Source organism: Thunnus thynnus, chromosome 16 (genome assembly GCF_963924715.1).
Source record: "Thunnus thynnus chromosome 16, fThuThy2.1, whole genome shotgun sequence".
Classification (NCBI taxonomy): domain Eukaryota; kingdom Metazoa; phylum Chordata; class Actinopteri; order Scombriformes; family Scombridae; genus Thunnus; species Thunnus thynnus.
In genome coordinates, this window is record NC_089532.1 from 16,439,174 (window position 1) to 16,467,163 (window position 27,990).

Here is a 27,990-nt window from a genome sequence, read left to right on the forward strand (position 1 = left end):
AAATAAATCAACATATATATTGACCTCATTTGTGTGGGTTTGATCAGTAACACACAGTTTTGTCCCACTTATAAAATAAAAACAAGTGTCCTGGCTAACATATTAAGATACCGCAATAGAGTTTTACTATTGAAAATACGAGCAACAGTTTTTTCCCCTTTTTAATTCCACACATATTTTCATTCATGTCATTTGCAAAAAAACTGACATGTTGTATTCTGAGCTACAATAATGACCCAGACCTAATAAATGTGCTCTAACAAACAGAGCAGCATCTATATCCAACAAGTTCTGCAACAACACAAGAAATTACTCTAATTACATGTTTGATTATAAGAATAAAATCAGTGAAAGAAACATAAATTGATATACAGTGAAAGACAGTTTGTCAAACAGCAAAATGGATGATCCACTCTAATCATTATGCAGTATATAGCACTGTAATGACCATGTGTTTTAAGATGTAGTCATGTGACTGAGGTCTGTGAGCCAGTCGGAGTTTCATATTGAACAGAAACTTCAACATTACACTCACAGATGTAAAAACAAGCTCAATGGATATGGTCTGTGATTTGTGATTGCTCATTTTTTCCTTGTTTTAATTCAGATTTTACGACCGTTCCCTTGACATGTAACATCTTGTCCCTGAAACTGAAATACAGAATCCCTACACTTTCACTTCTTCTCATTTTGTAGGAAGCTGAATTAGTGTCAGTTCATTTGCTCAGTCATTCAGTAACAAGCTGCCTCCTCTCTGTTCAGTGTCCGTTACTGTATATCTTTTCTGTCAGTTTAGTATCAAATATGGTCACTTGTACCTTAAATTGGTAAAAACCAGAGCCCGGGATTACTGTGGGTTCTGGTCATATCTGCACTTTGTTAATGAGCTTTATTGAGCTCTTCCTGGACTACATAAAACCTCTTTTTAACATTGCTCACAGAGCACCCAAAGCATATGTGACACCTCTCTGTGGTGTCCATTAAAACAGTCTGAGTTCCTTTCACGCATCTATAAGTCAAAGGTCACTGACCATCTGTTTCTGTACTTTGGCTATTTTCTTTGGTAACTGAGCAAAAGGTTTCCTCGCTGCCCCCTTCACAGCTTACAGACTCCAGTGTGTGGATGAGGTTTTCCAACCCCCACAGGTAACCATCTTCCCGGTTGCCCTCTTGCCAGGGAATGTCATGGTTTAATGTCTGGCCTTCTGGTAACGCCGTGGTCTTGCCAAAGTCAATAATCCAGACCTGTGCGTTGCCAGTGTGGTCATGGATGAAGAGGAGAGAGCTGCCAATGACCTGAGGAAAATAAGAAGAGTTTAATATTGAGCTTTCTTCTGCTTCTATCAATCTATCAATCCATATATGCAGACGGTGACAATAGGTGCTCTCGGGCTGCAGGAACTTTTTCACATTTCTAGGAACTGTTGGAGGAACTACCCCTTTTTTACTGCGTCTGCAGTGCAGGAACTGGGAACGCCGTTTTGAGGGACTTTTCTAACTCCTACTTCAGGGTAGGTACTCTCCCAACACAAGAGGAACCCTGAGTGACGTAAGTGTACAGTGATTGGTCGAACACATTTGCCAATGCAGCTCCAGAAACCACCATTTTTATGTATTTACATATACATATACATATTTTCGTCCCCTTTCCAACTCCTTTCCTTTATTATCATGAAACCCACAACACACAACTCTGATTAGCATCCTCCATCTTTTTGTTGTTTTATCTTGCGCAGAAGTGACATTGCTATACCAACCGCCAGCCGGCTTACGTCACTTCAGCGTTGCTATTGGCGCTGTGAATGCAAACAGAAAAAAAGCCCTTGAAAGTATGTAGTTTTCAGGGGAGCTTCCCTGTGGGTAGTTCCTCACAGGGAGTCCCCAGAACCAGAAACCTGACCTCAAACCTGGCTCAAGACCTTACTTTTAATGTTAATGTTTGTTTTCCCTTTAATTTGTCACCCATATGAACTGTAAATTAGTCATCACCTCGTGTTGCTTGAAGAACTCTGACATTTTCAAGGCCTGCTGGATCTCCGTCAGTCTGCTCAGGTAGGACTTCTGTGTTATACAGAAACAGAGATGGATGTATAGTAAAATATTAACATCACCTGAACTTTAAAGCCATTAATCTCAAATAGCATTTAAACTGAAGTTAGAATCTAACTAATAATGTTGTAACATTAAAAGGTTTAGACACAGTGTATATTTGGGAACCTCCCATCATAATAGCTAACTCAAACAGCATTACGGTGTGAATATTTGCTTTGTGACATGCGGTTTGCTTATGCAGTTCAAACACCTTCAAGCTGTTTTTATTCATCATTAGACTAGCTTCAACCTTCTTCAAATGTAAACACTGAATACACAAAATAATTACATGAATGTACACGGATGTGAGACCAAACTGATCTGGCATGTTTGTGTAGCCTTTCAGGTAATGCCTGGAAGTTTGCTCTGTATGTATGCACAGAACAGTGTGTTTTCTGTTTGTCCATACATGCATGGGTATGTACTGTGTATGTGCAGAGGATGACTGGCTGCCACGTACTATGATGTCGATGTTCCCTCCAACAAAGTCTTTGAACACCAGGATGACATCCTGCTTTGATCTGGTTTTCTTGAAGTCAGTTCGACATGTGCCATCACATTTCTGAAGAGAAGAAAGGGACTGAATAAGAAGATCGAACAATAAAATGACTTTAAACCAGGTCTTTTACTTAAGCTTTGTGCATGTGCTGTATTTCTCATAACATACAATATATTTTAGCATTTTGTGACTCTGCAGCACAGGTCAAGACATAGGCAGACAATGTACCTCTGATTTGACTGCATTTATATGCATTCTTTAAACCTGCAATGATATATTTGGCCACTTGGGGGCAATCTGTAAACAAAACATTGATATATAATCACCTTATAAAAATTATTTATGCATCCAGTAGACACATAGAAACATTAGTATTAATTTGGAGTTGTGTCTCTGGCCACCAAACAAATTTAATTTCAATACTCATTCTTCTTTTAACTTTGTTTTAGATTCTGCAAACTCCTGATGAAAAATATCTGGCTTTTTTAGCTGCTAATTGCTCCACTGTGTTCACCATCTAGATCCTTAATTTGTGGCTTTCTCACATCTGGCTGCTGCAGCCAAAAATGACAGGTTAGAACTATGGGACTGAGTCAAAACAGTAAGGTTGCTGGCGTAAAACCAAAACAATAAGCTGAAAGACATTAAAACTTTCAAGGAACTGGAGCACAGAGTGATAAGCATGGGCGGGTTTATCCTTATGAGCAATCTTCATCGCATTACACACAGTCATTTAACCCATTGTTCAACTAAAAATATTGAATAGAGCAGAATAGTGCAATTCTATGTTTTTAGTGCTTCATTAACTGTGTAAGTGTGTTTTCATTCATATTTAACCTCACCCCAGAAATCATCCAGTCATAAACAAGCTTTCCTTAGCTTTACACTATAATTATCCTGTTATTAACACTTTCATTGTGGGTAAGTGGCATATCACTCCCCATATTCTGTCTCCCTCTACCTTGATCCCTTCTATCCTGAAGCCCAGGGTGTTGGTGGAGCTCATCGTCTCCCTCCACTGCATGTAGCGAGGTTTGGTGACACCACGTTGGGTATGCTCCTGGGGGGTTGGCCCTTCGCTGTCTACCTCCACCATCTTCTTATACAGGTCCTCCCTCGGCTTGGGCCGTTCCCGCGCTCGCACCAGCTCCTCCTCCAAGTAGGTTCTGAAACCGAAGGAGGATGACTAAATCCTTCAGGTGCAGGAGCTGTATTTTTACATCTGCATTGTATCTTTGTATTTGTATTTGATCTGCATTCACATGAACAGGAATGGCTATTTACTTTCAGGGTTTGTCTTGTATTCACACCTCAAGTTATCAACATGCAAGACACATAGTTAACAGACTCATGCTGTTCTTTTTATGAAGCCAAAGTGACTTCAGTATATTTGCATTGGATTCAAAAATTAAATGGTGCTTTGTTAAGAATATAAAAAGTACTTTTTGCTACAAAATCAACATTTTCAGTTCTCATTAAGAGAGAAGGAGGATAGATTTTCTTTTGCTGAACTAAGAACCAGAGTAGAAGGAAGAGAAGACACAAGCACTGCATAAAGATACCACTAATGAACTGCACGGCTGAGAGCAACACTCTGTACAAGAATCCACTTCTGTTGAACAGTAGAGTAATGCACGTTCACACTTGGCTTATTTATATTAGGCAGTTATGGACAAACATGAAAATTTCAGTTTCAGTTTGTGAGCTGCACTTCCTCTGTGCTGAAGAGGGAAGCTGAGAGGAGACTCCAGAGCACAGAGTTTAACTATGTGAAAGTCTCAGTGTGTGTTTGTGCAAGTTAGCGGTTTTGCAACTTTGTGGTTAGAAGTGTTTTTGACAAAGGGGAGTCTCCAGGGACACCCTGAATGTGTGAGTGTGTGTGTGTGTATGTAGCTTCAGAAATACAGACATAGATTAGACAAATAAAGTGATTTGTTTATGTGTGTTTTATCATGTGTGTGTGAGTTTTGTGCATATGTGCATGTGTATTTGTGTCTGTGTGCATGATACAGTGAGGCACCCCGCCCGCTGTGGCAGGAAGCCAAGCATATAGCCTGCAGTTACAACAGGTGTTCCCTTGTAGAGCAAAAATGCTTTAGACAGCACGCATTGTCACCAGTCTGCACATGTCTCATTAATCCATTTCAACAGAATAACAGCATTAAACATTAATATAAACAGCAAATACATAAATAAACAAGGATATTGTAATTATCTGACATGATCATTTTAAATTTGCACTTAGTGTAGAAGAAATAAAATACAAAGAAATGAAACACGTGTATGAAAGATTTTAGATTATTAACTAATCAAAATCCATACAAAGAAATTAAACATAAAAAAATGAATATTTATCATAGCAAATAAATACCTTACTTCCTTACCTAATTCCCATCTTGCAGTCCATGACATTGGGAAGGTCAAAATTCGCTAGCAGGTCAGTCATATGAAGGAAAGACTCTCCGTCTTTCTCCACAACGCCATGGTAACCGGGTACAAATGAGAGCAGCGCGTCACCCTTTAGCTTCTCAAAACACTGCATCTCGTTTTCTGAGAACTTCTTCAGAATAGTGCCCTCATCTGCTGCTTTGAAGTTACCTGAGGTGAGATAAAGGCATTATTGTACGAGCACTCAAGAGCACCAGATGTAAGAAAATGCCTCAGCATTTTAAAGATACCCTAATGTTTTTATCAGGCGATGATCCTAAATCTGAGGATTAGAGGGAAATTTTGGCTCTGACTTCCAGCAACTTCTCCTTCTTACAAATCAATCAATGTTTGCGTCCTGTGCAGGGCAGCAGTGGTAAAACAACAGGCCAAGCTTCAAGCATCTATGACAGCAAGTGTTTTTTTAATGTCTGATCTATGACCCTCTTTTGTTCTTATTTCTTAAAGCTGTAGAAAGAAAATTTGACACAACACAACAAAAATCATACAACAAGACCAAAAACAAATATCTTACTTTATGTTAAAGACTGCACACCAAATACTCACAGTAGAGGCAACAAGTGAAACAGGACATTAGATTTCCTCACAAACAGTGATGATCTGAACAGGTCATACCTTTATGCCCAGCAAGCTGCACCCAGTTTAGTTTTCTCCTCTGCGTAGCACTGAAGGGCCAGTGGACGATGGTCTTTAACTTCCACCATGGCTTGCTCTGATGAAGAAATACAAACAGAATTGAATAGAATACAACAGAGGAAATTAAATGATCTAAATCTAATCAATTGTAATGTACTAAAGTGAAGCATTGTTTCAAGTTTTGGGTGTATCCGTGTGTCGTTGTTCACATAAATTATCTGATGAACAGGAAGAGATAATGCAGGTCACCGACCTAGGTCCACTCTATACTGTCTGAATAGGAATCTGATTACATAAGCTATTCTACCCGGTAAATCTGATGCCAGGGTTTGATTTTCCACTGTGGGAAACCTCTGATGTAGGTCAGCTAAATGCCATTTCTGTGGAAACTCATATCTGCACTCAACATCTCTATTCAGCACCTCCATTTCGGTGCGATGGTGGGCTCATAACTTGGATTCACACAGAGAGAAGCCTAAAATTAGGAGCAGGACCATGATTTTGACATTTTTTGGTTATACAGGAAAGTTCCTGCTTTTATACTCAAATAGGATTGAAAATTTCACACTCTAACATTGACATAATTTACAGACAAATCTGAAGGTTTGCTGCCAAATAATCCAGGGTGACACTGCCCTCTCAACTCTGAATTTTCTTGGTGTCATATGATTGTTTGCGGCAAACAAAGTCCACACTGAATCCTGAACAAAGAAAAAATATGACTGAGGGAGCAAATTATCTTTTCTTTGCAGAAATGTTTATTTTTCATGGTTGTTTGTTCAAGGACTCCTTTTCCCACCCTTTCTCCTTCTTTCTCTCCTTTTCTTACCTCACAAACACACACACACACACACAGAAAAACACAGTAACAGCTTGTATATTTCACAGAGACACAGCAGTGCTTCACACTTATGGGGAACTGCCTGTTTTATTCCCTCCCAGAAAAAAAAAAACTCAAATGACACATACTTAGCTCAAATGCAAAATAAACCAAATAAACTCATTCTCAGTCGTTGGAAAGCAAAACCAGTGTTCTTAGATCCTGTCTTTAGGTGTTGAAGAGGTCATTTCATTCTGCATGCTCTGATTGAAACAGGAAATGAAACAGGGACTCTTGTGTTAGTGAACACTGAGCTCATGTGTGTGTTTCGCAGTTCATCATTCACACTAATAGCAGAACTCTGCAGCAGCCAGCCAAGTCTCTCTTAAATGTCAGGCGATATGCTTCACTTAGTGCGTCTTGTTTACTGATAATATCACACAGCAAAGGTGTCAGACTTCCACACAGGGCAAATCATTGGCTTACTTATTGCAAGCAAATATGGCGAGGCACATATCAACTACAACTTGAGTGCATTTTGATTGAAATACAGTAGAGTTATTTATCCACAGACTGAGAGGGAAAGGAACACCTCGACAACACAGCAACATAACAACCCCACAGCTCTTTGGACAATATTTATATTTCAAACATAGTCTGACCGCGGTGTCATGGTCAACCTTGATGACAGAAACCACAAGACTTTGTATTGATAATGCTTGCAATAATACTGGTTTCACTCTCAAGCTAGAACTTAAATAACAGGACACAAATTAAAAGAAACTAGAGCTGCAAAGATTAGTCGATCAACAGAACATTAATCAGCAACTATTTTGATAATGGCTTCATCATTTTGAGTCATTTTTAATGGAAAAATGGCCAAATTCTCTTGTTCCAGCTTCTTAAATATGAATATTTTCTAGTTTCTTTAATTCTTTATTATAGTGAAGAAGAAGATGGGTTGTGGACAGTTAGTTGGGACAAAACAAAGCTTTGGGAAACGGTGATTGACATTTCTCACCATTTTCTGACATTTTATAGGTCAAACAAGTAATCAGTTAATTGCGGGAATAGTTAAAATAATCGTTAGTTGCAGTCTTAAAAGGAGCTGAATATTTCAAGCAGACAAAATGTTTGCTTTCTGATTGGTTTCCTCAGCACCCTACACCCTGCTCTCTGCTCTGCCAGAGACTCCATTTCTTTGTAGCACCTGCCCTGACAAGCTGACACAAAACCGTGCTGGTCTGAGCAGCCAGAGTAGTCAACAGCAACAACATTTCCAAGACATTTCCAGGGAGTGATTAGAACAATGCTGACATGACGTGACTCAGACAGACTGGTTTTGTTGGCCAGCTAGCACACGTCTTCCACGTGCAGCTGTATTGTCATCTTGAAGCGCTAATGCATAAACCAGAGTGAGATTTAACAAATTAATCCTGCTGCAATGATGAGCCTGTTTGTCTGTTTTGAATCTCCATCAAGAAAAGCACTGTCTACTAGGAATTCATCTGTGTCATAAGTGCTTTAAAGTGTGAACTACTACAGGCTAAGTGCCGATACACAAGTGTTTCTAACTTCCTGAAGTGGTTCTTTGTTAAATGTCAAAGGACAAGGCTCAAATTGGCGACTGACCACAAAAAAACATCATTACACAATGACATGTTAGCCTTTGCCTTACTGTGTCTGTGTGTGTGCGTGTGTGTGCGTGTATGTGTGTGGGCTGATGTGTGGGCTGACGTGATCAACATATTTCCATTTAAATTACAATGTCCAAAAGAGCAAAATAAAGTGGCTGGAAAGAGCTTCTGTTTAGGAAAGAATTCACACTGAGAATGACTTGATTGGACAATGTTACATTCAGCTACGCTAAACTCTACTTCACATGAAGGCACAGGCTTAAAAAGCAATGTGTATTCAGTCTGTTTGAAAGAAAGTGACAGCCACAGATCCTGTATGGCGAAGGCAAAGAGAAGCGATAAGACCATAAACACACACACACACACACCCAATGATAGTCTGAAACAAAGTCTAATGTGGTGACAGTGTAGACAAAAAGCAGATTATGTTGTTCACTAAAGGGCAGAAACGCTAAGGTGACTCACTACGATCACACTTCCCCACAATTCACATGGAAAGATCATTTTAAAGCTTTAAAAGCTGCAGAAACATTTTTTTCCTCTCTTTGAAAGGAAGCAAATATCATTAGAGGTAAACAGCGCTATTCAAACGCATATACGAGCATGTTCAGTCAGACCGAGACTTGTCTGCCCCAAGAAGAGTTTTATCAGCCAAGAATGTCAAAGGCAAACAAATTTCCACCGTCAGCATCTATTGAGCTAAAGGCCAGTCATTCAACACTAGTGTGTGTGTGTACTGAAGGAGGGAAGCATAGTGTCAAAGGTCATACTTACAGTTCCAAAATACCAATTTAACGACTTGTTTTTGACATGCAACAGATGCATCTCTATTATTTTCAATGTGCATATTTTGTGCACTACTGTGCAAAAAACATAATTATTAATATAGCAGATGGCTCAAAGAATACTAAGAAAGAGGATGTTTGTGGTTTTTGAGTCATTAAATCATTAAAGCTGCTGTGTTTTATTTGTCATATATGCACCATGTGGTCGATAATATGTCACAACAAAGGTTTAACAGCTTCTTCGCTTCGATTTTTTCATGCAACAGCCGGGATCATTAAGGTGATGTGAAAGGTTTTGATAACCCATTAAACATAAGGAGAGATAACGTGATTTCAATGGGCACAATCAAATTACCTGAAGATTATCCTGCACTCTCTGTAGCATCAATCCTCAAGCTTGTCAAACGTTTCTTTTTTTTTTACATGATCTCAAACTGACGAGAGCGAATTAACATATGAGTCTGATCACTGCATCTGACGAATGAAATTTCCCAGATCTCAAAACAACATGAGGACAAAACAGATTTGCAGGAGAGAAAAAAAACCCTCTGAAATGTGGAAGTGACTAATTTCCCAGGAGGAGTCTTTACTGGAGAGCTCACTTACACATTCTTATGGGGAATCTACAAACTTTACACAAATACTAACACTGTTATCACTCTGTAACTATGCCCCTTCTTTGAAGTCAAAGTGATCCCACTGGTCTCCCGTGAGGAAGTTGAGTGCTCACTGTTGTTTATGTGCTGCTGTGTTTATTGTTTTCAAAGCATCAGCTATTAGACCTATACTGTAACTGGCTTATTATAGAAGATGCAGACTTGCAAAGATACACAGGAGGTCAAGAACCACTGCCAATTTCAGCTGTTGTTGATTTAGTAATGCATTACATAGCAGAAAGTAGAGGCAAAAGAGTGTATTGAATTATTTTATATATTCTGTTATAGGAAAATACCATAAAATCAAATAAAGGTGACCCCACAGAAACCCTGTCTATGACCCCTGCATGGAAAATCAACTTTGAGAACCACTTATTGCCTTCTTGCACTAAAACTTGATGTCTTTGCAGTTTACTCACCTCTCCAGTGTCCACCAGATGCTCTAGAGTGATGATGCCTTTACTTTTGCTCTCGTTGTCACTGAGTAAGTCATCCTCGGACTCCACAACAGAGGAGCCTGTAGAGGAGATGGAAGAGTTGGACAGTTTCCTGCGCAGGCTGCCGTCAACCGCATCATCCCAGTCCTCTTGCTGCATCTCCCGGGAGGAGCCGCCTCCCTCCGGGGTGATGGTAACCTGCGGTACCCGGCGCGCGTCCATCACCGTCGGCGCTCCGCTTGCGGACGAAGGGGCGACTTGAGCGGCTTTTTGAATGAGCTCATCGCAGATCTTGGTTGACTTCCCGGCTGGTCTTCGCTCTAAACGAGACCCCTCGTTGTTTATACCAGTCCCAGGGAGCCCGAGGTCCTTGGAAGTCTTCCTTCTGCACTCTTTGGGCATTGGAGCCCTGAATCCGCCGTGAGGGCGCACGACGAGATGCGCAACGCCGCTTCTCTTAAAGCTCGAGAGCTTTCAGATCAAATCATTTCACTTCCAGAGAGTTCAGACGCAGCCCGTCGTGAGTTCTGGTGTTCACTCTGCACTTCCTTGTTGTTTCTTTTCCGAGATTTGTCACTTAAAATGCCTCCGTCAGCCTCTTTACTTTTTGCGTGCTGTCGGTTAGGGGAACCCCTCTCTGATGGTGGTGGCGTGGCTCGAGCGTCTGCGTGGTTTTACCGTGCACACGCACACGAGCACGCGCCGGCGCACTCACTCACAACTGTACCAGGTTTATTATCTTCCGCATTGACTTCCCGACTGAAGCAGCTGGCAGGTTATGTGTTTGAAATGTAGTTGAAGAAGAGATCTGTCACCAAAATGACTTAAACTAGAATTTATAGTCGTCAAGTTGTTCAGCCCTCTAACATTTTTGTTATTTAAGTTGCTGCGAGTTTATTAGAGACACAACGTTTCGGTTATGGGGTGCCTGACGGTGCATGCTGTCTCTATAAACTCACTAGTGGTATTGTGCGGGAAATACATAAAAAAAACAAAAAATATTTGAACATTAAATTATCAGATGGGTGACGCTCCTGTGCTGTTATACTGCTGACACATATCTTCAGAAAATCCCTCAGAGCAAAGATTGAGTGTGAAGAATATGAAACCAGATGATAAAACAGAACAAAAAACGAAAGAACTGAAACTTAAACTTTCACTGAAAGTGAGATATGTATCAGCATTATGTGTCACCAGGCTACATGTGCCTGGTTTTGATTCAGTGAGATATGATTAGGTTGTTTGTCTTGTATTAACATATTGTAGGCGTGACAAAGGCGTGATCTAGCAGGTCAGGTCATCTTAGATCTGTGAGGGTTCGGCTTCAATGAAACTGGGCTGAGGTGTGATACACAGTTAAAGAGTAATGATGAATGAGAATAGAAGAGAAGATGGAGTGACAGTGACTACACAGGCTGCTTCCTGGGCTTGACCTGGAGTTTAACTACACTCTGACTTTGACAGACTTGACAGTAGTGTCATGGAAACTGAGATGCCTACACAGAGCTTTCACTGATGGTGAGATAATGGTTTGAGAGCACATTTGATAGAGATGAAAACATCTTTCCAAAATGCTTAAAAGACGTAGAAATTGAAAATAAATGTAGATTAAACTTTTGCATTTTGGGAATTCACTTATGACAGACCAACCTCCTGAAATCCATATTGTGGATCAATGTTAAAAGGCCAATTTAGGACTTAAAGGACGAGTTCATAATTTTTCAAGTCTGTATTAAATTAACAGTCAAGTACCCAGATGAACATTTAAGTTTTTCTTGCTGTAATTATCCCTCCTGTTCATACTGACCATCAGAAGATCATTTCATAATGCATTTAGAATGTAAATGATGGTGGACAAAATCCACAGTCCTCCTTCTGTGCAAAAATGTATTTAAGTTAATCTGAAGCTAATACGAAGCTTCAGCCATCCAAATGAATCAAATCAAATAGATATCTTTCAACGTTACAGTCTTTTTAGTGCCAAAGTTCCTCTTTTTGTTACTATACTTCCACTGCAGCTCAACAGGGAAACACTGTCCGAGGAAACACACTTAATATCCACTTGATATGACTAACTCAGACTGTTGAAGCCTCATATGAGCTTCAGATAAACTTTTAAATGCATTTTTGCACTAAATGACTGTGTGGACACACTGTGGATTTTGTTCCCATCACTTACATTGAAAGAACATTTGAAGGGGATCTTTGAATAGTCAGTATGAGCAAGAGGAATGATTACAGCGAGCAAAATCTCTTTCACTGTTCATATTGGGCACTTGACTGTTGTTTTAAGACAGACTTTAATCATTGCAGGCATCCATTGATTTTCACTAATTTTAAATATGTATGCAATAAAATAAATCAGCAGAGATTCAGTTTTAAGTGATTCATTTAATAGTTTAGTGGTTAGTGATTTGAAAAGTCTGCTCTGCATTACTTTAAAACAAACATGAACTATGATGTAAAGTAGGCTTATATGTAAAGTAAATGGTCTAACTTTAATTTGACTTTAACTGTGACTCCAACTTTTCAATTGTCGTTTTTTCATTCCCACAAACACAAAACAGCAATTGAAAATTTGGATTTCAGAACACAAACAGCACTATTAGGAGATAAGATCTAACTTATACTATAGCAAAACAGTTTCTAGAACAAGCTACACAATTTCTAGTCTACACTTTCAAGGCAATGAGAAAGTGAATTGCAATAAGCGAGTTGGCGATCTGGATCTGTTGCTTTTGAAACATGAGGCATTTTGGAAACATCAATTAAACACATTATCACCATATGGACTGAATGAAGAGTTAGACTTGAGGTGTTTCCTTACTCCTTAATTGTTGGACATTACACTGGACTTTGATTTTTTGTTTGTTCTTTTGGCTGGATTGATTTGTTTTGATTTTACCACAAGATGGTGCCATAAAGTGTAAAGCAAACACTGATAACAATAGAGGTGACACAGATGATGATTTGATGACTGAATGATGTGATTATCCTACAGGATGTCTTATGTGATGTTTGAAAATGTATAAAAAGTGGTTTTCAACCCAATGTTCCTGTTTGGCCCCTGATAAGTTGAAACGTTGGACTTTGATTCAGCACAATGCTATTTGAATCAAGAAGAAGTTGAAACAAACAAGTCTGTGTGTGGTCCTCCTCCGTCAAGCAGTTAAGGCTACCAGCAGAAGCATACATTTGATGGGGCTGAGGTGCTTCTTCATTTGAATTAAATAGGCTAAAACATGCAAAACCAACAGAATGGCCCTTTATTGTAATAGAGCTGACGTCTGTTAAGTGAGCCAAGACCCTCTACTTGATAAAAGTGTATGAAATTGCAATCACCATCTATCTTGAATTTTTTTTTTTTTTTTTTTTTTTTTGTGGTGTCTGCTGCAATGATATGAAAAGGTAAAAATAGTATTGCAGTGTTTTTAGTAATCAGGCATACTAACTAAACTATGGGGAAATGTGGCATTGTCATCAACTCATGTATATAGTCATATTGTGCATCATGGTTTTGGCCACACTGAACATCATTGCAAAATTTATATTATACAGTCAAGAGAAATGTGCAGAAAATGGACTTTCTTAGCTCTCTTGAGATGTGATGAAGATGTTTTAAAGAGGAAAAAATGCTTAAACGTTACCTTGATTTCTAGAGAAATTCACAGTTTGACAGGACTGGCTAAACTGCATCAGTGCACACAGCACAGAGCACACGACAGCTTCATTATATTTTGCCAAGAGAGCCCCAAAAATCAACCAGTACTCCAGTACCTTTGACACACGACCCTTCCATATGACAAAGTAAAACTGGAGGAGCTAAAGGTACTTATGATTTCAGTTTATACTGTGTATTAGCATCCCAATCCCAAACAAATGTACAATTAAAACAAAGAGGCCCCTGTTTTGTGTGAGAGAACTCGGACATCAATCCAGCCATACTGATGGCTGATTGACTCGGTGCCACAGTGACCTTGAAATCAGATCATTGGCATTCAATTTAGGGAACAACTATAAGGATGCCTGAGTCCTTATAAGTGAACATCATAATCTATTCACCTATAGAATTGGTAAAAAAAATGCTTGATTAAGAAACTGTTGTCAAATGTACACTGTAATTCAGAAAAAGAAAAATTCCTATCATGTAGGTCAATTTTGCCTGAGCAGTAGGTCAATTTGGTCAAACATCTTTATTACATCTCAAGAGAGCTAAATGATGACATTTCTGAGACGTGGGTCAATTTTTCATGAGTGGAAATAATACTGACCTTTTGAACACTTGTGGATTCTTCTTGTAAACACACACAGTTATGTTTTCTTTTAGTGTTTATAAGTCTAGATCACTGATGTCTAACAAACGTAATGATTTTATTTCCTTCTAGTAGAGCATTAGACAATATAATAGTAATCAAATATTGCTCCACGGAGCCACTAGTGGTCAAAAACTCCACATGATACCTTTAAGATACATGAGTGGGATGTGGAGTCTATTTTAATACCATCAGAATACTTGATGTAGTTTGCTGCTGGTGGACATCGGTTCAGGTCCCACCCTGTTCCAGGTACCTGGAGTTCAACTGACAGGACCTGAGGCGCTGGCTCCAGGGTGAGGGAGACTGCAGTGTTGACTGGACACCATACTTGCAGCACGTCTGCAAGCTGGAGGGACCACAGTATGAACAGATTAATTATTACTTCTGTGGCCTATGTCTGAAAAGTTGCAATCCACAATGAGATAATCATTGAGACAATAGAGGTGTAACAAAGTGTTGTCATCAGGAAGTGATTTGCATTTACAAGGTGTTTTCTTTAGTGGTTTCATAATGCTATCACTAATCTTAAATCATATCAAAAGGTCCCACAGCTCCACTTATTTGTTGCTTTCTGTTCCAAATATGAGTATAAGATAAGATCAAATGTAGCATATTATGTAGCATGGAAAGAGAGAACTGCAAGACTTTGTCTGGTCGCCACCAACATCCTCCCCACTGATGTGCTGGCTGCCTTTAAGAGAGCTCTGGGCCACATCCATGGGCTCCTGACACCTGCAAGAGAGTTACTATGTCATGGGGCCCAGGGTAAACATCTCTGTGGTCCAGCTGAATGAGACCCAGGTCTGTGCAAGTCTGAAGGAGATCGGCTTCACTCTGATGAGGCTGGAGGTTTACACATTACCTCAAGACATGAGGGTAGGGTTGGATGATGTGACTGGGGTGTTATTTGCAAAGGCAAGAAAGGAGTAAAGGACTAGTGAGGGGCAGAGAAGTTGGATAAAAGGAATAAAAGCAATAATAATGATTCAGATAAGAATATAATACACTCCACTTAGGTAGATGAATGATTTTAGTATCTAATCTTAAGCAAATCTGCTGTGTAATCAGTCAGATTGAGGCCTATTTTCTGGCAGTGTCCTCACTCCACGACAGTCCATATACATGTACAATCCTGAACAGTTAAAAACATCTTTAATAAATCTCACTGTCTGCTCTCTTTTGTCTTAAGTTGCATCATTTCTGTAACATCCACGTGTATTATATGGAAATGACAAGAAATCCTTTACAGTTTCTACTCTTTTACCTTTTGGTTCTCAAATAAAAAGTACAGATGGGAACAACCTTCACTCATACAGAAGAACTCACAGAATGACAAAAACACCAGCACTTCATTTAAGTTTTATTAGCAGTCTAGCATATACATGCTTTCTGACATCAACATGATGCAAAGAGGAACTTGGCCTTGGCTTCTGACCAAAATACCATCTCCTCTTCTCCTCTTCTTTTCATACTCATCTTACTTGTCACATGCATGCACACACACAGACCCACATACTGTACATAAATACCTGCATCCACATGTGCGCTATGCAACTTTACCCACTGTTATGAAGAAAAACATGCTGTGGCACTTTTTGTCCTCTTCTCTGTCTTCATCACAGCCCTGTCTTTACAGTTGTTCCCTTCCTCTTTTTTTTGGGACCATTCTTCCTCTTTGTGGTAGTGACTGAGATTGGCACTTCCTGTCAAAAACAGTCTCCACACATCCCATGTTTACCGGGAAAGTATTTGGACCTGGACCATCCCCTCACAGATGACAATACAAATAGACAATTTATAGATGCATCAGTAGATCCACAGCTGGATGAGTCTGATGCAAAGGCTTGAAAAACCAATGGTGATGTCCTTTAAATGAGCCCTGGTTTAACATAGGGGGTGTTTGTTAAGTTAGGGTTTTTTTTGTCTGTTTTGTTACTTAAATTTCATCAAATATATTAAACACAGATTTCTATTCAGGTTGGTGAAAGACAGAAGAACGAAAACAACGTTGAGAGTCACCACAGTGTGAACATGCATTGTAACCGAGGTTAAGTAACCACAAAAAAAACAACCTTCCCTTGGTGCTATAAAGCTAACTTTCATAATACTGAGGCCAGCAGTGGAAGAAGTACTCAGATCCTCTCTTTAAGTAAAAGTATAAATACCACAATGTAAAAATACTTCATTACAAGTAAAAGTCCTGCATTACTACTTAAGTATAGAAGTATTATCAGCTAAAATTACTTAAAGAACTAAAGTAAAAGTACTTGTTTTGCAGAAACTCAGACTGTGACTGATAAGTTAAATAAATTTACCAAAGTACATAATTAATACCAATGAGTCAGTGCATAAGCAGCATTTTACTGTTTTAGCTTTGTGAGGGTCATGAGATGAATCTGAGATGAAAGATTGGGTTGGAAAGAAGAAAAAACATTTTTCTACTGTAAATTTGGATACGTTTTCAGAACATTTCTTGAATCTTTGCATTTTGGTAAAATATTGAAAAGTTTTACCTCTTTGGGCCTCTAACTGTTATTTATTTTAAACCATGTTGGAACTGCAGACATCTCACAGACATCTGAAACATGACAAAAAGACAAAAATACACATATTTTTTTGTGGAAGGGGCCAAAAGGCAAAAAGTTTGGAAACCACTGTTTTAATACATAATAATGCATTGTAATTTAAGCTTATCATTATGTTATAAAAATTTAATCTGAATCGTAACTAATAACTAAAGCTGTCAAATAAATGTTGTACAATAAAAAGTACACATTTCCCTCTGAAATGAAGTGTAGAAGTATCATGTAGCATAAAATGGAAATCCTCAAGAAAAGTTCAAGTACCTTAAAATAGTATTTAAGTACACTACTTGAGTAAATATACTTAGTTACATTCCACCATTGACTGAGGCAAGGCTGACCTCCAGGGGCCGCAAATGCTCAGGTTTACTCTGTCAAGTGGTTTGTGCTAATTCAATTCAAAATTTGTTTGGGAATATGCAGCACTTGTTGTTTACAACCTGGTCAAAAAATATAGTTTTAAGGAATTAATTGTTTCAGCTATGTATCTATTTATATGTTGGATATTCCAAAATCAATGTATTTAATAAAAATGTCCACACATCAAATCTGGAGTCAACTAAGATTTCAGCATAGAGAAACTGTACACAGGGACAGGGATAGACAATAACGGATTTAAAAGCCTACTATAAATCCTACTATAAAAATGGATACTTTAAAAGCAGATTTGTCCAATGTGCTGTCTAAATAATACAGAAAATGAGTTTAATTTTGTTTTCTACTGTCCTTTTTATTGGGAACTGCGCAATCCTTTGTTTAGTAAGATAAAAATATATATTGACTTTGTAAAAATGGATGACGCACAAAGACTGAGTTGGCTGGTCAAATAGAAACATATGAATTAGCCAGTTACTTGGAGAAAGCCTGGGAGAAGATAGGGGGGGAAGTCCTTACAGAGATAATCTCTAGATATGTTAAACTTCTAATCTATGAACAGTTCATTTGGGATGTTTGTTTTGTATTGTTTCAATTATTTGTTTGTGTTTCTTCTCTTTTTCATGCTTCTGTTTATGTATTACTGGAAGATGCATGTTTTGCAAAATAGTGGTGTCTTGTAATCTCATACAGGATGGGCCAAATGTTTGGCATGACATAGAAATAAAAAATAAAAAATAAAAACTACAGGCATTTGGGGAAACTATATATCGTAGTTTAATTTACTGTATAAGCTGGTCTGTTTGTGTTTGTTTACCGTCAGTTTAGTCTAATGATATACACTCCAGTCCAGTTGGTGGCGATAATACGTCAAGATGGTACCGGAGATGGGACGCCTGTGTGGATGACGTTTGTGGTACCAAGAAATATTGCCAGAGTGAGACCTCTTGCTTCTGTCTTGCAAAGGGCAGCTTGGTCGTGTACAGATGGTAATACCAGACCCGCGAAAGGTCTCGCGAGAGTGATCATTTTAACCCAAACCATGGTTTTTCCCTGACCCTAACCAAGTGTTTTTGTGCCTAAACCTAACAAGACCTTAAGCACAGCATTGTCACATCATAAAACATAATTATTTTGTACAACGCACAAAATTAAGAAACAACGCATACAACTCTCGCGAGAGTTTCTCAACTCTAGCTTTGGTAACCATCGAGACACGTCCGGGGCTGCTTCCCCGGGGTACCTATTACGTAACTTTCGGCACTATATTCTCCATCTCTCGGTCCCACAAGCAACATCATGTTTGCCGTCAGAAACGTCCTCCGCCTCGGATCCAGGTTATCCATCCCCGCGGTGGCGAGGAGGGGATGCGCCGGGGCTGCAATCCCGGTGGACGATGTGGTGAACGGACTCACCGAAGAGCAGATACAGGTTAGCCTAACGAGCTAAGGAGCAACACAAAGTCCACCTTTTCTCTGCAGTGTAACAGCTTGTGGTAAAAAAAACTGCTCCAGTGATATGAAAACAAAGTTAAATTACAGGATGGTGTAAGTTTTAAGGACGTAAGAAGGCTGTTATTTAAGGACGTAGTGCACATGACGTGATGACGTAACTAGCTAAGGGTAGCCCTTGATATTAGCAGACCTTGCTAACCACTTAAACAGATTTTAAGCACTCGACAGCTATTTAACGTAAATTGACATTCATTATGTGTTCGCTTAATTAAAAAAATGTTTGCGGTATCAATAACTCATAGGGCCAGCGTTATATTTAGCTTGAACTAGCATTAGCCCTGGTAGCTAAAACAGCTGGCCGGTGTGTTTTGAAAAGGTAGCGAGGGGTTAAAGGTTCACACGAAGCTACTTTCCATTAAGATTTATATATACATTACAAGGTGACAAGAGGTCAGTGGTAGATAGTTGGTACCAAGTGGCAGTCTGGACACTGGTAGGGAGGAGAGCAGGGGGTGGGGTTCATATAAAGGATCTGATTGGATGAAAGGCTCTGCCCTCCAATCCTGGTCATTTATAAAGTTTAATATAATGTCAAGTAACACATTTATGCATGATTGCCTTGCAGTTAAATGAGGGGAAAAACAATGATATATATACATTTGTTAATTAATAATATATCCTTTGTGTCTTTTGCACAGCTCAGGCAGACGGTTCGTAAATTCTGTGCAGAAAAACTTGCACCTCATGCTGATGAGATTGACAAAAGTAATGAATTTCCAGGAATGCGGGTGAGTTGAAGTGCTTCATTGTGCACATAACCTGTTGTTCACTGGTTGAGTTGCATAATTCAGGAAAGTTCAACATGATCCACCCACACCCTTGCTGTATATCTTATGGAAGATCTGTATTTCCATTTAACATGAAACCTATTGAGCAGCATTTTTGTTTTGGTGATAAAACCATCATAAGCTGTTGTGGTACTGTAATTATCTTTTTATGTTGCCTTTCCACCAGGAGTTTTGGAAAGATATGGGGGAGATGGGACTCCTTGGGATCACTGCTCCAGGTAAGACAGCTGGAGGAAAAAAGTGATCAGAGTTAATGATTCAAAGCTGTTCTCTTTTGTTGTTGTTGGTGTTTCCCAGTAAATTTACACTGTATGTTTCTTTCAGTGGAATATGGAGGCACAGGACTGGGCTACCTAGATCACGTCATTGTTATGGAGGAAATGTCACGAGTGTCAGCAGCCATTGCTCTTAGTTACGGTGCCCACTCTAACCTCTGTGTCAATCAGATGGTGCGGCACGGAAACGAGAAACAGAAGGAAAAGTACTTGCCAAAGGTCAGGAACAAAGCAGCTCATACAGTTTGAAAAATGCCTAAAACACAAAAGGAAAGTTGATTTAATCCTTTGTTGTTATCTTTGTCTTTCCTTTTGCCAGTTAATGACAGGGGAGCATGTAGGAGCTCTGGCCATGAGTGAGCCCAACGCTGGTTCTGATGTCGTGTCCATGAAACTTAAAGCCAAGAAGCAAGGTGATTCATTCCTCTGCATCAGTGCTACATACTATGATTATTCAACAGTGTGCTGACTTGTTAATATATTTACTCTACATGAACAGATCTATATTCATTTATGTATATGGATGCCATCCTTGCCACTAAATAGTGCTAGTTTCTGTAGTTTCTCTGCTGTTGATCAGAATCATCATTTTTTTATTCTACTGAATCAAGGCTTTAAAAAAAAAACCCACTGATGGCAATTATTCCTTTTTACACTGAATATCACATTTACCAAGTGACTCTGAAACAGCAGGGAGGCATGTGTGTGCTACATGGCCAGACTGTCAGTGTGAGCAGTGTTTAGAGAGCTGAAAATATTTTCTTCAGAATTCTTTTCAGTCAAACAAACAACAAAGCAAAACATTACAACCTGTTTATAATTTAGTCCTGTAGGGCCACAGACTAGTCCCCCCTGAGATAGATGGTCTATCCTGCATTGTATGTATTTAAGTTAACAACATCTCATGTCACATCGAGTCACTGACAAGCTGTGCACCCTGATAAGAGAACTATTTAGGCTGCTCATTTTGCAGCCCGGCAGAGGGTTCAGGAACAGAGAAGAAGTGATGTTTTAATCTCTTTCACAGCATGCACAGAGCTAAGTTTAGAACCTCCTAAGTTGTCTCTTCCCAACATTAACTGTGACTTATTTCACAAACCTGCTTCTAATTTGGTTTTTAAATTATCTATCATAAGTGTAGTCTCTGTTTAGAACATAGCTACATTTGCATGCTAGTGGTGGACAAGTGGACGTAGACATGGATCACACATTGCTGCATAGATAAGTAATAAAATCAGCAATTTGTATTCCGCCAACTGCTAAGCATGATGACAGCCAGTCAAGGAAACCATCAAAAGGAAACAAAATGGCATAAAAGAAGATACATAAACATGAATTTCAGATGACATGTCAAAGTGCCATCAGCTCTAGGATGTGATCATTTGGTGACTGCATCTTACCTCGTGCCTTATAAATACTATTTAGAAGCTATGATGGTTTGCAAGGTTAATGATAGAGTAATGGTGAGTGTTTTGATCTGTGCAGGTTTGACCAAAGAGATTGAGGTGTTGCCAGGATGAGAGAAGTTATTGTTGAGGTGTCTGAAAATGTGATTGCCTAAATGTTTTATGAGAAGGTACTTATTAAATGCACTCATGCTTTCTCTACTTAAGCCTGTGAGTAACACCTGTAAATATGTGCTCATTCAAGATTATGGTGTAAGGGATTTTACCATGGATCTAGACAGGTGTTTTCACAATCTTAATTCTGCAGTGTAACTCAGTTTTAGTTCCACTCGATCTTTATTTTAACTGTGAAGTTTTTCCACAGGCGACTATTATGTTCTGAATGGAAACAAGTTCTGGATCACAAACGGGCCAGATGCCGACGTCCTTATCGTTTATGCCAAGACAAATCCTGAGGCCCATCAAAAAGGCATCACAGCTTTCATTGTTGAAAAGGTAAGTCCAGTCAAGTGCAGATGTATTCTGTCCCCGCCTCAGGATTCACTCGTGGCCAAGGGGATGTGATGGTTTACATGTTTTCATGGTCTGTTTCCTGGTATGTGACTGCCTCAGCCGTTGAATGCATATGTTTGTCCTGCAGGGAATGCCAGGTTTCTCCACAGCACAGAAGCTCGATAAACTCGGCATGAGGGGATCCAACACCTGCGAGCTGATCTTTGAAGACTGCAAAGTCCCAGGTGTGTTAAAGTGCACACTCTGCCATATTAGGGCTATGCCATATGACAATATACAGGCGGGTGACAAATGAAAGGAAAAACTGGTACAGGTCTGAATGCTTGACCCCTACAGTGAGGGGATCTGGTGGCTCTGTTATGCTTTGGGGAAGGGAAGGGTCACTGCGAATCAATACAAAGTTATTCTGAGTGATCACCTTTATCCTATGATGAAACATTTCTATCCTGATGGGAGTGGTCTCTTCCAGGATGACAATGCCCCATTTCACAGGGCACGAGGGGTCACTGAATGGTTTGATGAGTATGAAAATGATGTGAATCATATGCTGTGGCCTTCACAGTCACCAGATCTCAACCCAACTGAACACCTATGGGAGGTTTTGGACTGATGTGTTAGACAGCGCTCTCCACCACCATCATCAAAACACCAGATGAGGGAATATCCTTCTGAAGAATGCTGTTCATCTCTCCAGTAGAGTTCAGACACTTGTAGAATCAATGTCAAGGCGCATTGAAGCTGTTCTGGCAGCACATGGTGGCCCAACACCTAATAAGACACTTGATGTTGGTTTTTCCTTTAATTTGTCACCCGTCTGTAAATTGTGTGACAATAGAAAAACGTCTGTCGTTTCATATTATGCTCTATCGTTTATTTCATCATGTTTCAAATCACACTGTTGCTGCAATATTTGTCATCATTTGGACGACGCTTTGCGTTCTTCTGCACGGCACGGATGGCAGGCAGGAAATTTGCATGAAGGCAACACAAACGAACATGGAGGAGAGTGAACATGACACAGATCAGGGTAATTCTGAACAGGAGAAGGACTCCAACCAGCCAAGACAAAACGAAGAGCTTGTACCTAAAAGAGGGGCTACTTCCGTTGCATTGACGTGGTTTGGCTATGAAAAGTCTGACACAGACTAGAACTGTACTTTGCAAATTACGTCGCAGACCTTTCCCCACAACAGACTCGAACACATACACAAGAATCATGTCAAACAATAAGTTTCTACTTACCTTTTATATTTTATACATTAATATTTCATATTTTGTTACATGCTTAATTGAAAATTTGCACAAAGGTTCTAAATAAAAGGAGAAAAATAATCAAATATTAGTAAGTACCTTTTATTTGTGGAGTATATAATTCAAAATGTAATAAGAAACAGGCCTTTCCATGTGGTCATTATATATAAACTATTCATTGAATTTACAGAAAATGCACTTTATCGTGATATGTATCGTTATCTGGATATTAAATGACCCATATCGGGATATGAGATTTCTGTCATATCTCACAGCCCTACATCATAATGCACTTGTGTAAAACAGGAGGATCCATGGATCAGTACCATCTTTGTTTCGGCTCATTTCTTTGCATGTGTGTGTGTTGTCTGATCCGTGTGCAGATTTAACTTCTTTTTTTTTTTTTTTTTTTCATGTAGACCTTTAATTTATTTTGATTTAATTTGTTTTAGAGAAGAACATCCTGGGTCCGTTGAACAAAGGTGTTTATGTGATGATGAGCGGCCTAGATCTGGAGAGGTTGGTTCTCTCATCAGGACCTATCGGGTAAGTTCATACCAGAACTAGGCTTGAATTACAACATGGACAGAAATATGAAAATGATGCATAAAATGTGACATGTCGGGTGTAATGTTTATGTCCTCTAGCATATTTGCAAAACATTTAGCTGAAGTTTTGCGTAGTGCTGTCCGTTAGTTGCCTGAATCCAGTCCCCATGCTCACTCATTCATTTTCCTAAGTAATTGCTAATTAATCTGACCTTTTGGTTTTGTATATTGTACCTCGTAGCACTCCCTCGGGTTTTTCTTAGGAAGTAATTAAAATGTAAACACTGTGTCTGTTGGTTAGATTTTTATGGGTTTGACTGGAGCCAAAAACACAGCAACACAGTTAGTTTGCATGTACGTGCAGTTTACATGTGTCTGCTGTACATGAATGAGGATGTCAGTGTTAAAATTTTATTGAACCCTTTGTTACTGTTTAGAAATGGTTGTAAAGTGAGAGTTGGAACATTATTCCTTTGTTCCACATGCTTATGGAGCATGAAAAAAATGAGCAATAAATCCAAGAAAACTCCATAACAGACATCAAAATGAATGTTTTCACTTTTTTTGTTGGTGTCCCAGACTTAAATTGTTCTGCAGCCTTCAACAGTATCATTATTTTTCAGCATCATGCAGGCGGTTTTGGACTTTTCTGTTCCTTACCTACATGTCAGAGAAGCTTTTGGACAGAAGATTGGACACTTTCAGGTTTTTCAGTCTTCACTTTATACAATAAATTAAAGTCAAATAGAAAAACGTGTTTTTAATAGATAATACCTCAGATGTGAAGCTGTTAGCTACAGAATTAAAAACTGTAATTTGACTTGAGTGAAACTGACCTAATGTGTATTGTTCATCTGTCTGACAGCTAATGCAAGGCAAGATGGCTGACATGTACACCAGGCTGAGCTCCTGTCGACAATATGTGTACAATGTTGCCCGGGCTTGTGACAAGGGACACTTCAGTGCAATGGTGAGAGGATTTCTCGCTCATCTCCATTTTTAGGCATTATATAATTGGTATATAGAAAAAAAGTCATTTTTAAATTTAAAGCGTTGAAAGGTGTTCAATATAGATTATTTCAGGCCTTGGATCTTAAAAGGTATGTTATAAGCTTTGAAACAGTGTGTTTACTTGGTTTATGCTAATGCTTCTACCAAGAAAAATAAGCTTTCAAAATCCCAATCTGTTACTATTTTTCCCACCACTGCACACAATGACTGTGTTGATTTGTGTTGCCATTGCAGGATTGTGCTGGGGTGATTCTGTATTGTGCTGAGAACGCCACTCAGGTTGCTTTGGATGGCATTCAGTGTTTGGGTAAGTGCCAAGAAAATGATGACAACTGAACCTTAAACTGAAGGCAACTGTCATGTTTTTGTCATAGTAGGAAATAGAAGTGGAACAGGAGCAGCTTGGATAACTGGAGTTGGGGAGATGAACCTTTTGTGACATTTTCGATGGACACTTTGCTAGAGCTGCTTCCTGTTTTGGTTTGACTCTCTTTCGCTTTCAGTTGGTGTGACATTTTGAATAAAAATGGTCAGTTCAAGTAATAGCTCAGGTGGAGAGTTCCCTCTTAAATGCCTTCAGCAATCTTTCACTGGGGATAGGTCTTCCCTCCTCAGATGTGGCGGTGTTGGCTGTGCTGATGTCTTTCAAGGACATGTCAGAGTGTCGTCTTCCTGAAGGTGGTCAAACTATTAACAGTGAAAACAAGCTCAAAGGGAGGGAAGATGTGCTTCTTAGATTTTAAACTTCTATGATAATAGAGAGAAATGGGAAAACACTATAAACAGTTTGGAAGCCAAGAGATGTGGCTTAGTGAAGTAATGAATGAGAGTGTAGAGAAGGAATAACACTCAGTTTTACAGTGACATCCATTAATTGTATTGTTAACACCTACTGTGGAGTTTTCTTTCTGATTAAACTTTTGATAGATGTCATTTAATGAGAATGATTGACAGACATGATTTACTTTTATGTCACATGCAGTTTTTAAAAAGACTGAGATACTTTATGCTCATGTTGGACCACCTGTTGCTATTTTTTACCTCATGCTGAGCTGTGACCAGTGCCTTCATTTTCTGTATTTTATACAGAATGTAATAATCTGTGCAAACAAATTTGCATGTCAACTTAATTATGGTTTCATTTCATATCTTTCCTTTTTATAATCTTGCTTAATTTAGACCTCTTCAGCAAATTTTAAACAGCTCCACATGCTGCAGTTGGCTGACTTGATTAATGATTGCATGCTGCAAGTAATGATTATTTTTGAAGATTAATCTGGATTATTTTTTCGATTGATTGATTAGTTGTTTGGTCTTTAACATGTCGGTTTAGGTTTTTTTGTTCGCTTGTTTTCCTTAAAAAGTGACTTGAAATCAGTTGTCTAAATAGTCTGTGATTAATTTTCGACTAATCGTTGCAGCTCTAAATGTTTGTAAAGTCAGTCACATTTTCAAATAGCAATTTATATATAAGGTTGAATCAGGCTTTTAAATGGATGGAATAAACTTTATTTGTGCAGATGATCACTATTTTAAGCAGCTCAAGGGAACATTGTGTGTATTGTGCACAAAAATGCACACTAACCTTATAACTTTGTTGCACTAGAATAAAGTTAAAGAGTAATGATCTATGTGTCAATGTAGCTTATTTTAGTCACTCTGTCTACCTCATCAACAGGTGGTAATGGCTACATCAACGACTACCCTATGGGACGTTATCTGCGTGATGCAAAGCTGTATGAAATCGGTGCGGGCACAAGCGAAGTACGCCGGCTCATCATCGGACGAGCCTTCAACGCCATGTTCAAATAAGCTGAACTTATCTCTAAAGACTGAATGAGCTGTTTGCCGTGAATGAACACAGTTACTCACACACAGGGCCTTACATCGTATGAAATGTTGCTGCTGTTAGGATGTTGTTGGATTGTCATATGTCTCAGAATCTGTCACCTAGGATTTTAATTCATATATATAATGTACATGAAATCACTCAGTAAGAGTTAACAGTTACTGACAGGCAAAACAAATTAAATGATGATTCAATGTGAAGTGGCCTTGATGTCATTTTGTTTTTCATATTAGGCTAACCGTAGTCTCCGTTACAGTCACTTGATGACCATTGAAATGCCAATAAAGCAGTAAAATTATTATTATTTAACTTTTTAAATAGGCAGTATCGCACATATAATATTTTCCTGCCATGTCATGAAAATAAGTAAGCATGTTAAAATCTTTGAGGTAGTTGTAAACCAGTTGATACATCTTTTAATTTCAACTGGACTAGATGAAAGCTGATTTTTGTGCCGTGTTGAACACTCCTGCTAGAGCTCCAAAAACTGCTGCTGCCAAGAGTTTTGGCTTCAGTATTTGGACGGAAAACATGTACTTTCTCCTTCATCCAGTCAAATTGGCATTTCAACTGCTGTAAGAACAAGTGGTTTCTGATTACTGTTCCATTATTATCAATGTATGAAATCAGCAAATTGATGATTTTGAGGCTGCAGGCTGAGCTGGTAGGAGCTTGGTGTCGCTCCAGGACACTTGGCTACACTACTGTTGCTGGAATAAAACTCAAGTACATCCAGTAATGACTTTCTCCAACCTTAACAGTGTTTATCACTACAGTTAATTTAAAAAAAGCCTCATGATTCTACTTTAATTACTCATAAATGTGTGGAGTTTTGTTTTGTACCTTCCCCTTGGGTTAAATCTTCAGAAACCTCCTTTCATGATTCAGTGCACACTGAAGAGTTTTTCATCAATGAGGAAAAAAGATGTCTGTGGGAACTCTGTTGTAGAGAATCATTAGAAACCTGTTCGTTCCTTTTTGGGAGCAAACATATTCCACTGTTGTATACTGTCTAAATCAGTCCGACAGGAGAAACCCTCCTCATTTGTTTGTCTTCTCCTCTCCAAAGGACTTTGATTTTAACTGTCAGTATGTACAGATTGTATGAACTGTAGTAGTTTTGTTTGCGGTAAATAAAAATAAAAACCTTTTTTTTATTTCTTGACTTGAATTTGTGTGAGTGGTGTGTTAGTCCTTAATTTTATGTCCCACAAGCAGTCAGAATTCAGAGTTTAAGCTGCATTTCACGGAATTCAATCTGCTTTGATTTATAATCAACTTCAGATGGAAGAAGACCTGTGGGGTGTTCCATCAACGCTGCTAATGAAATCAGCGCTTAATTGAAAAAGCCCGGTTTGAATTAATGTCAACTTTCACTCAGGGCTCATGCTGTTCCATTAACACAATTTAGCCGTGTCTTGTCAATGTTAACTCAAACCTGGCTTGAACAAATTTTGGTGCTGGACTGGATCAGCCAGAGGGAGGATTTACCAAACTCTTGCAAGATTTGTATGCAGTGTGTTTCTTCACACATGCATGTCAACTTAACTTTA

The 27,990-nt window shown here is 38.9% G+C and overlaps 2 protein-coding genes across 2 annotated transcripts; one reads left to right on the top strand and one right to left on the bottom strand.

The window, feature by feature from the left end:
* Positions 1-780: 780 nt before the first annotated feature.
* itpka (inositol-trisphosphate 3-kinase A) lies at positions 781-10,716 on the bottom strand. Its single transcript, XM_067613778.1, has 7 exons — positions 9,992-10,716; positions 5,654-5,750; positions 4,975-5,188; positions 3,552-3,756; positions 2,552-2,653; positions 1,990-2,061; positions 781-1,296 (listed from the first exon to the last, which is right to left on the bottom strand). Exons 1-7 carry the CDS (start codon positions 10,409-10,411, stop codon positions 1,024-1,026), a joined length of 1,383 nt encoding a protein of 460 aa, XP_067469879.1. The 5' UTR covers positions 10,412-10,716; the 3' UTR covers positions 781-1,023.
* A 7,724-nt stretch (positions 10,717-18,440) lies between these two features.
* On the top strand, positions 18,441-27,602 carry ivd (isovaleryl-CoA dehydrogenase). Its single transcript, XM_067613671.1, has 12 exons — positions 18,441-18,713; positions 19,435-19,524; positions 19,751-19,802; positions 19,909-20,078; positions 20,179-20,272; positions 21,630-21,760; positions 21,906-22,002; positions 23,482-23,575; positions 24,201-24,282; positions 24,443-24,547; positions 24,823-24,895; positions 26,267-27,602. Exons 1-12 carry the CDS (start codon positions 18,582-18,584, stop codon positions 26,398-26,400), a joined length of 1,254 nt encoding a protein of 417 aa, XP_067469772.1. The 5' UTR covers positions 18,441-18,581; the 3' UTR covers positions 26,401-27,602.
* Positions 27,603-27,990: the final 388 nt, after the last annotated feature.

What these genes read in the sequence shown, in the direction of transcription:
- itpka (XM_067613778.1), bottom strand. Translation starts at nt 10,411, where the DNA reads ATGCCCAAAGAGTGCAGAAGGAAGACTTCCAAGGACCTCGGGCTCCCT. An exon ending in GCAGCTTGCTGGGCATAAAG is followed by an intron (nt 5,189 to 5,653) that starts GTATGACCTGTT and finishes ATCTCACCTCAG; the next exon opens with GTAACTTCAAAGCAGCAGAT. An exon ending in GACTGCAAGATGGGAATTAG is followed by an intron (nt 3,757 to 4,974) that starts GTAAGGAAGTAA and finishes CTTCGGTTTCAG; the next exon opens with AACCTACTTGGAGGAGGAGC.
- ivd (XM_067613671.1), top strand. Translation starts at nt 18,582, where the DNA reads ATGTTTGCCGTCAGAAACGTCCTCCGCCTCGGATCCAGGTTATCCATC. An exon ending in TCACCGAAGAGCAGATACAG is followed by an intron (nt 18,714 to 19,434) that starts GTTAGCCTAACG and finishes TCTTTTGCACAG; the next exon opens with CTCAGGCAGACGGTTCGTAA. An exon ending in AGGAAAAGTACTTGCCAAAG is followed by an intron (nt 20,079 to 20,178) that starts GTCAGGAACAAA and finishes TCCTTTTGCCAG; the next exon opens with TTAATGACAGGGGAGCATGT.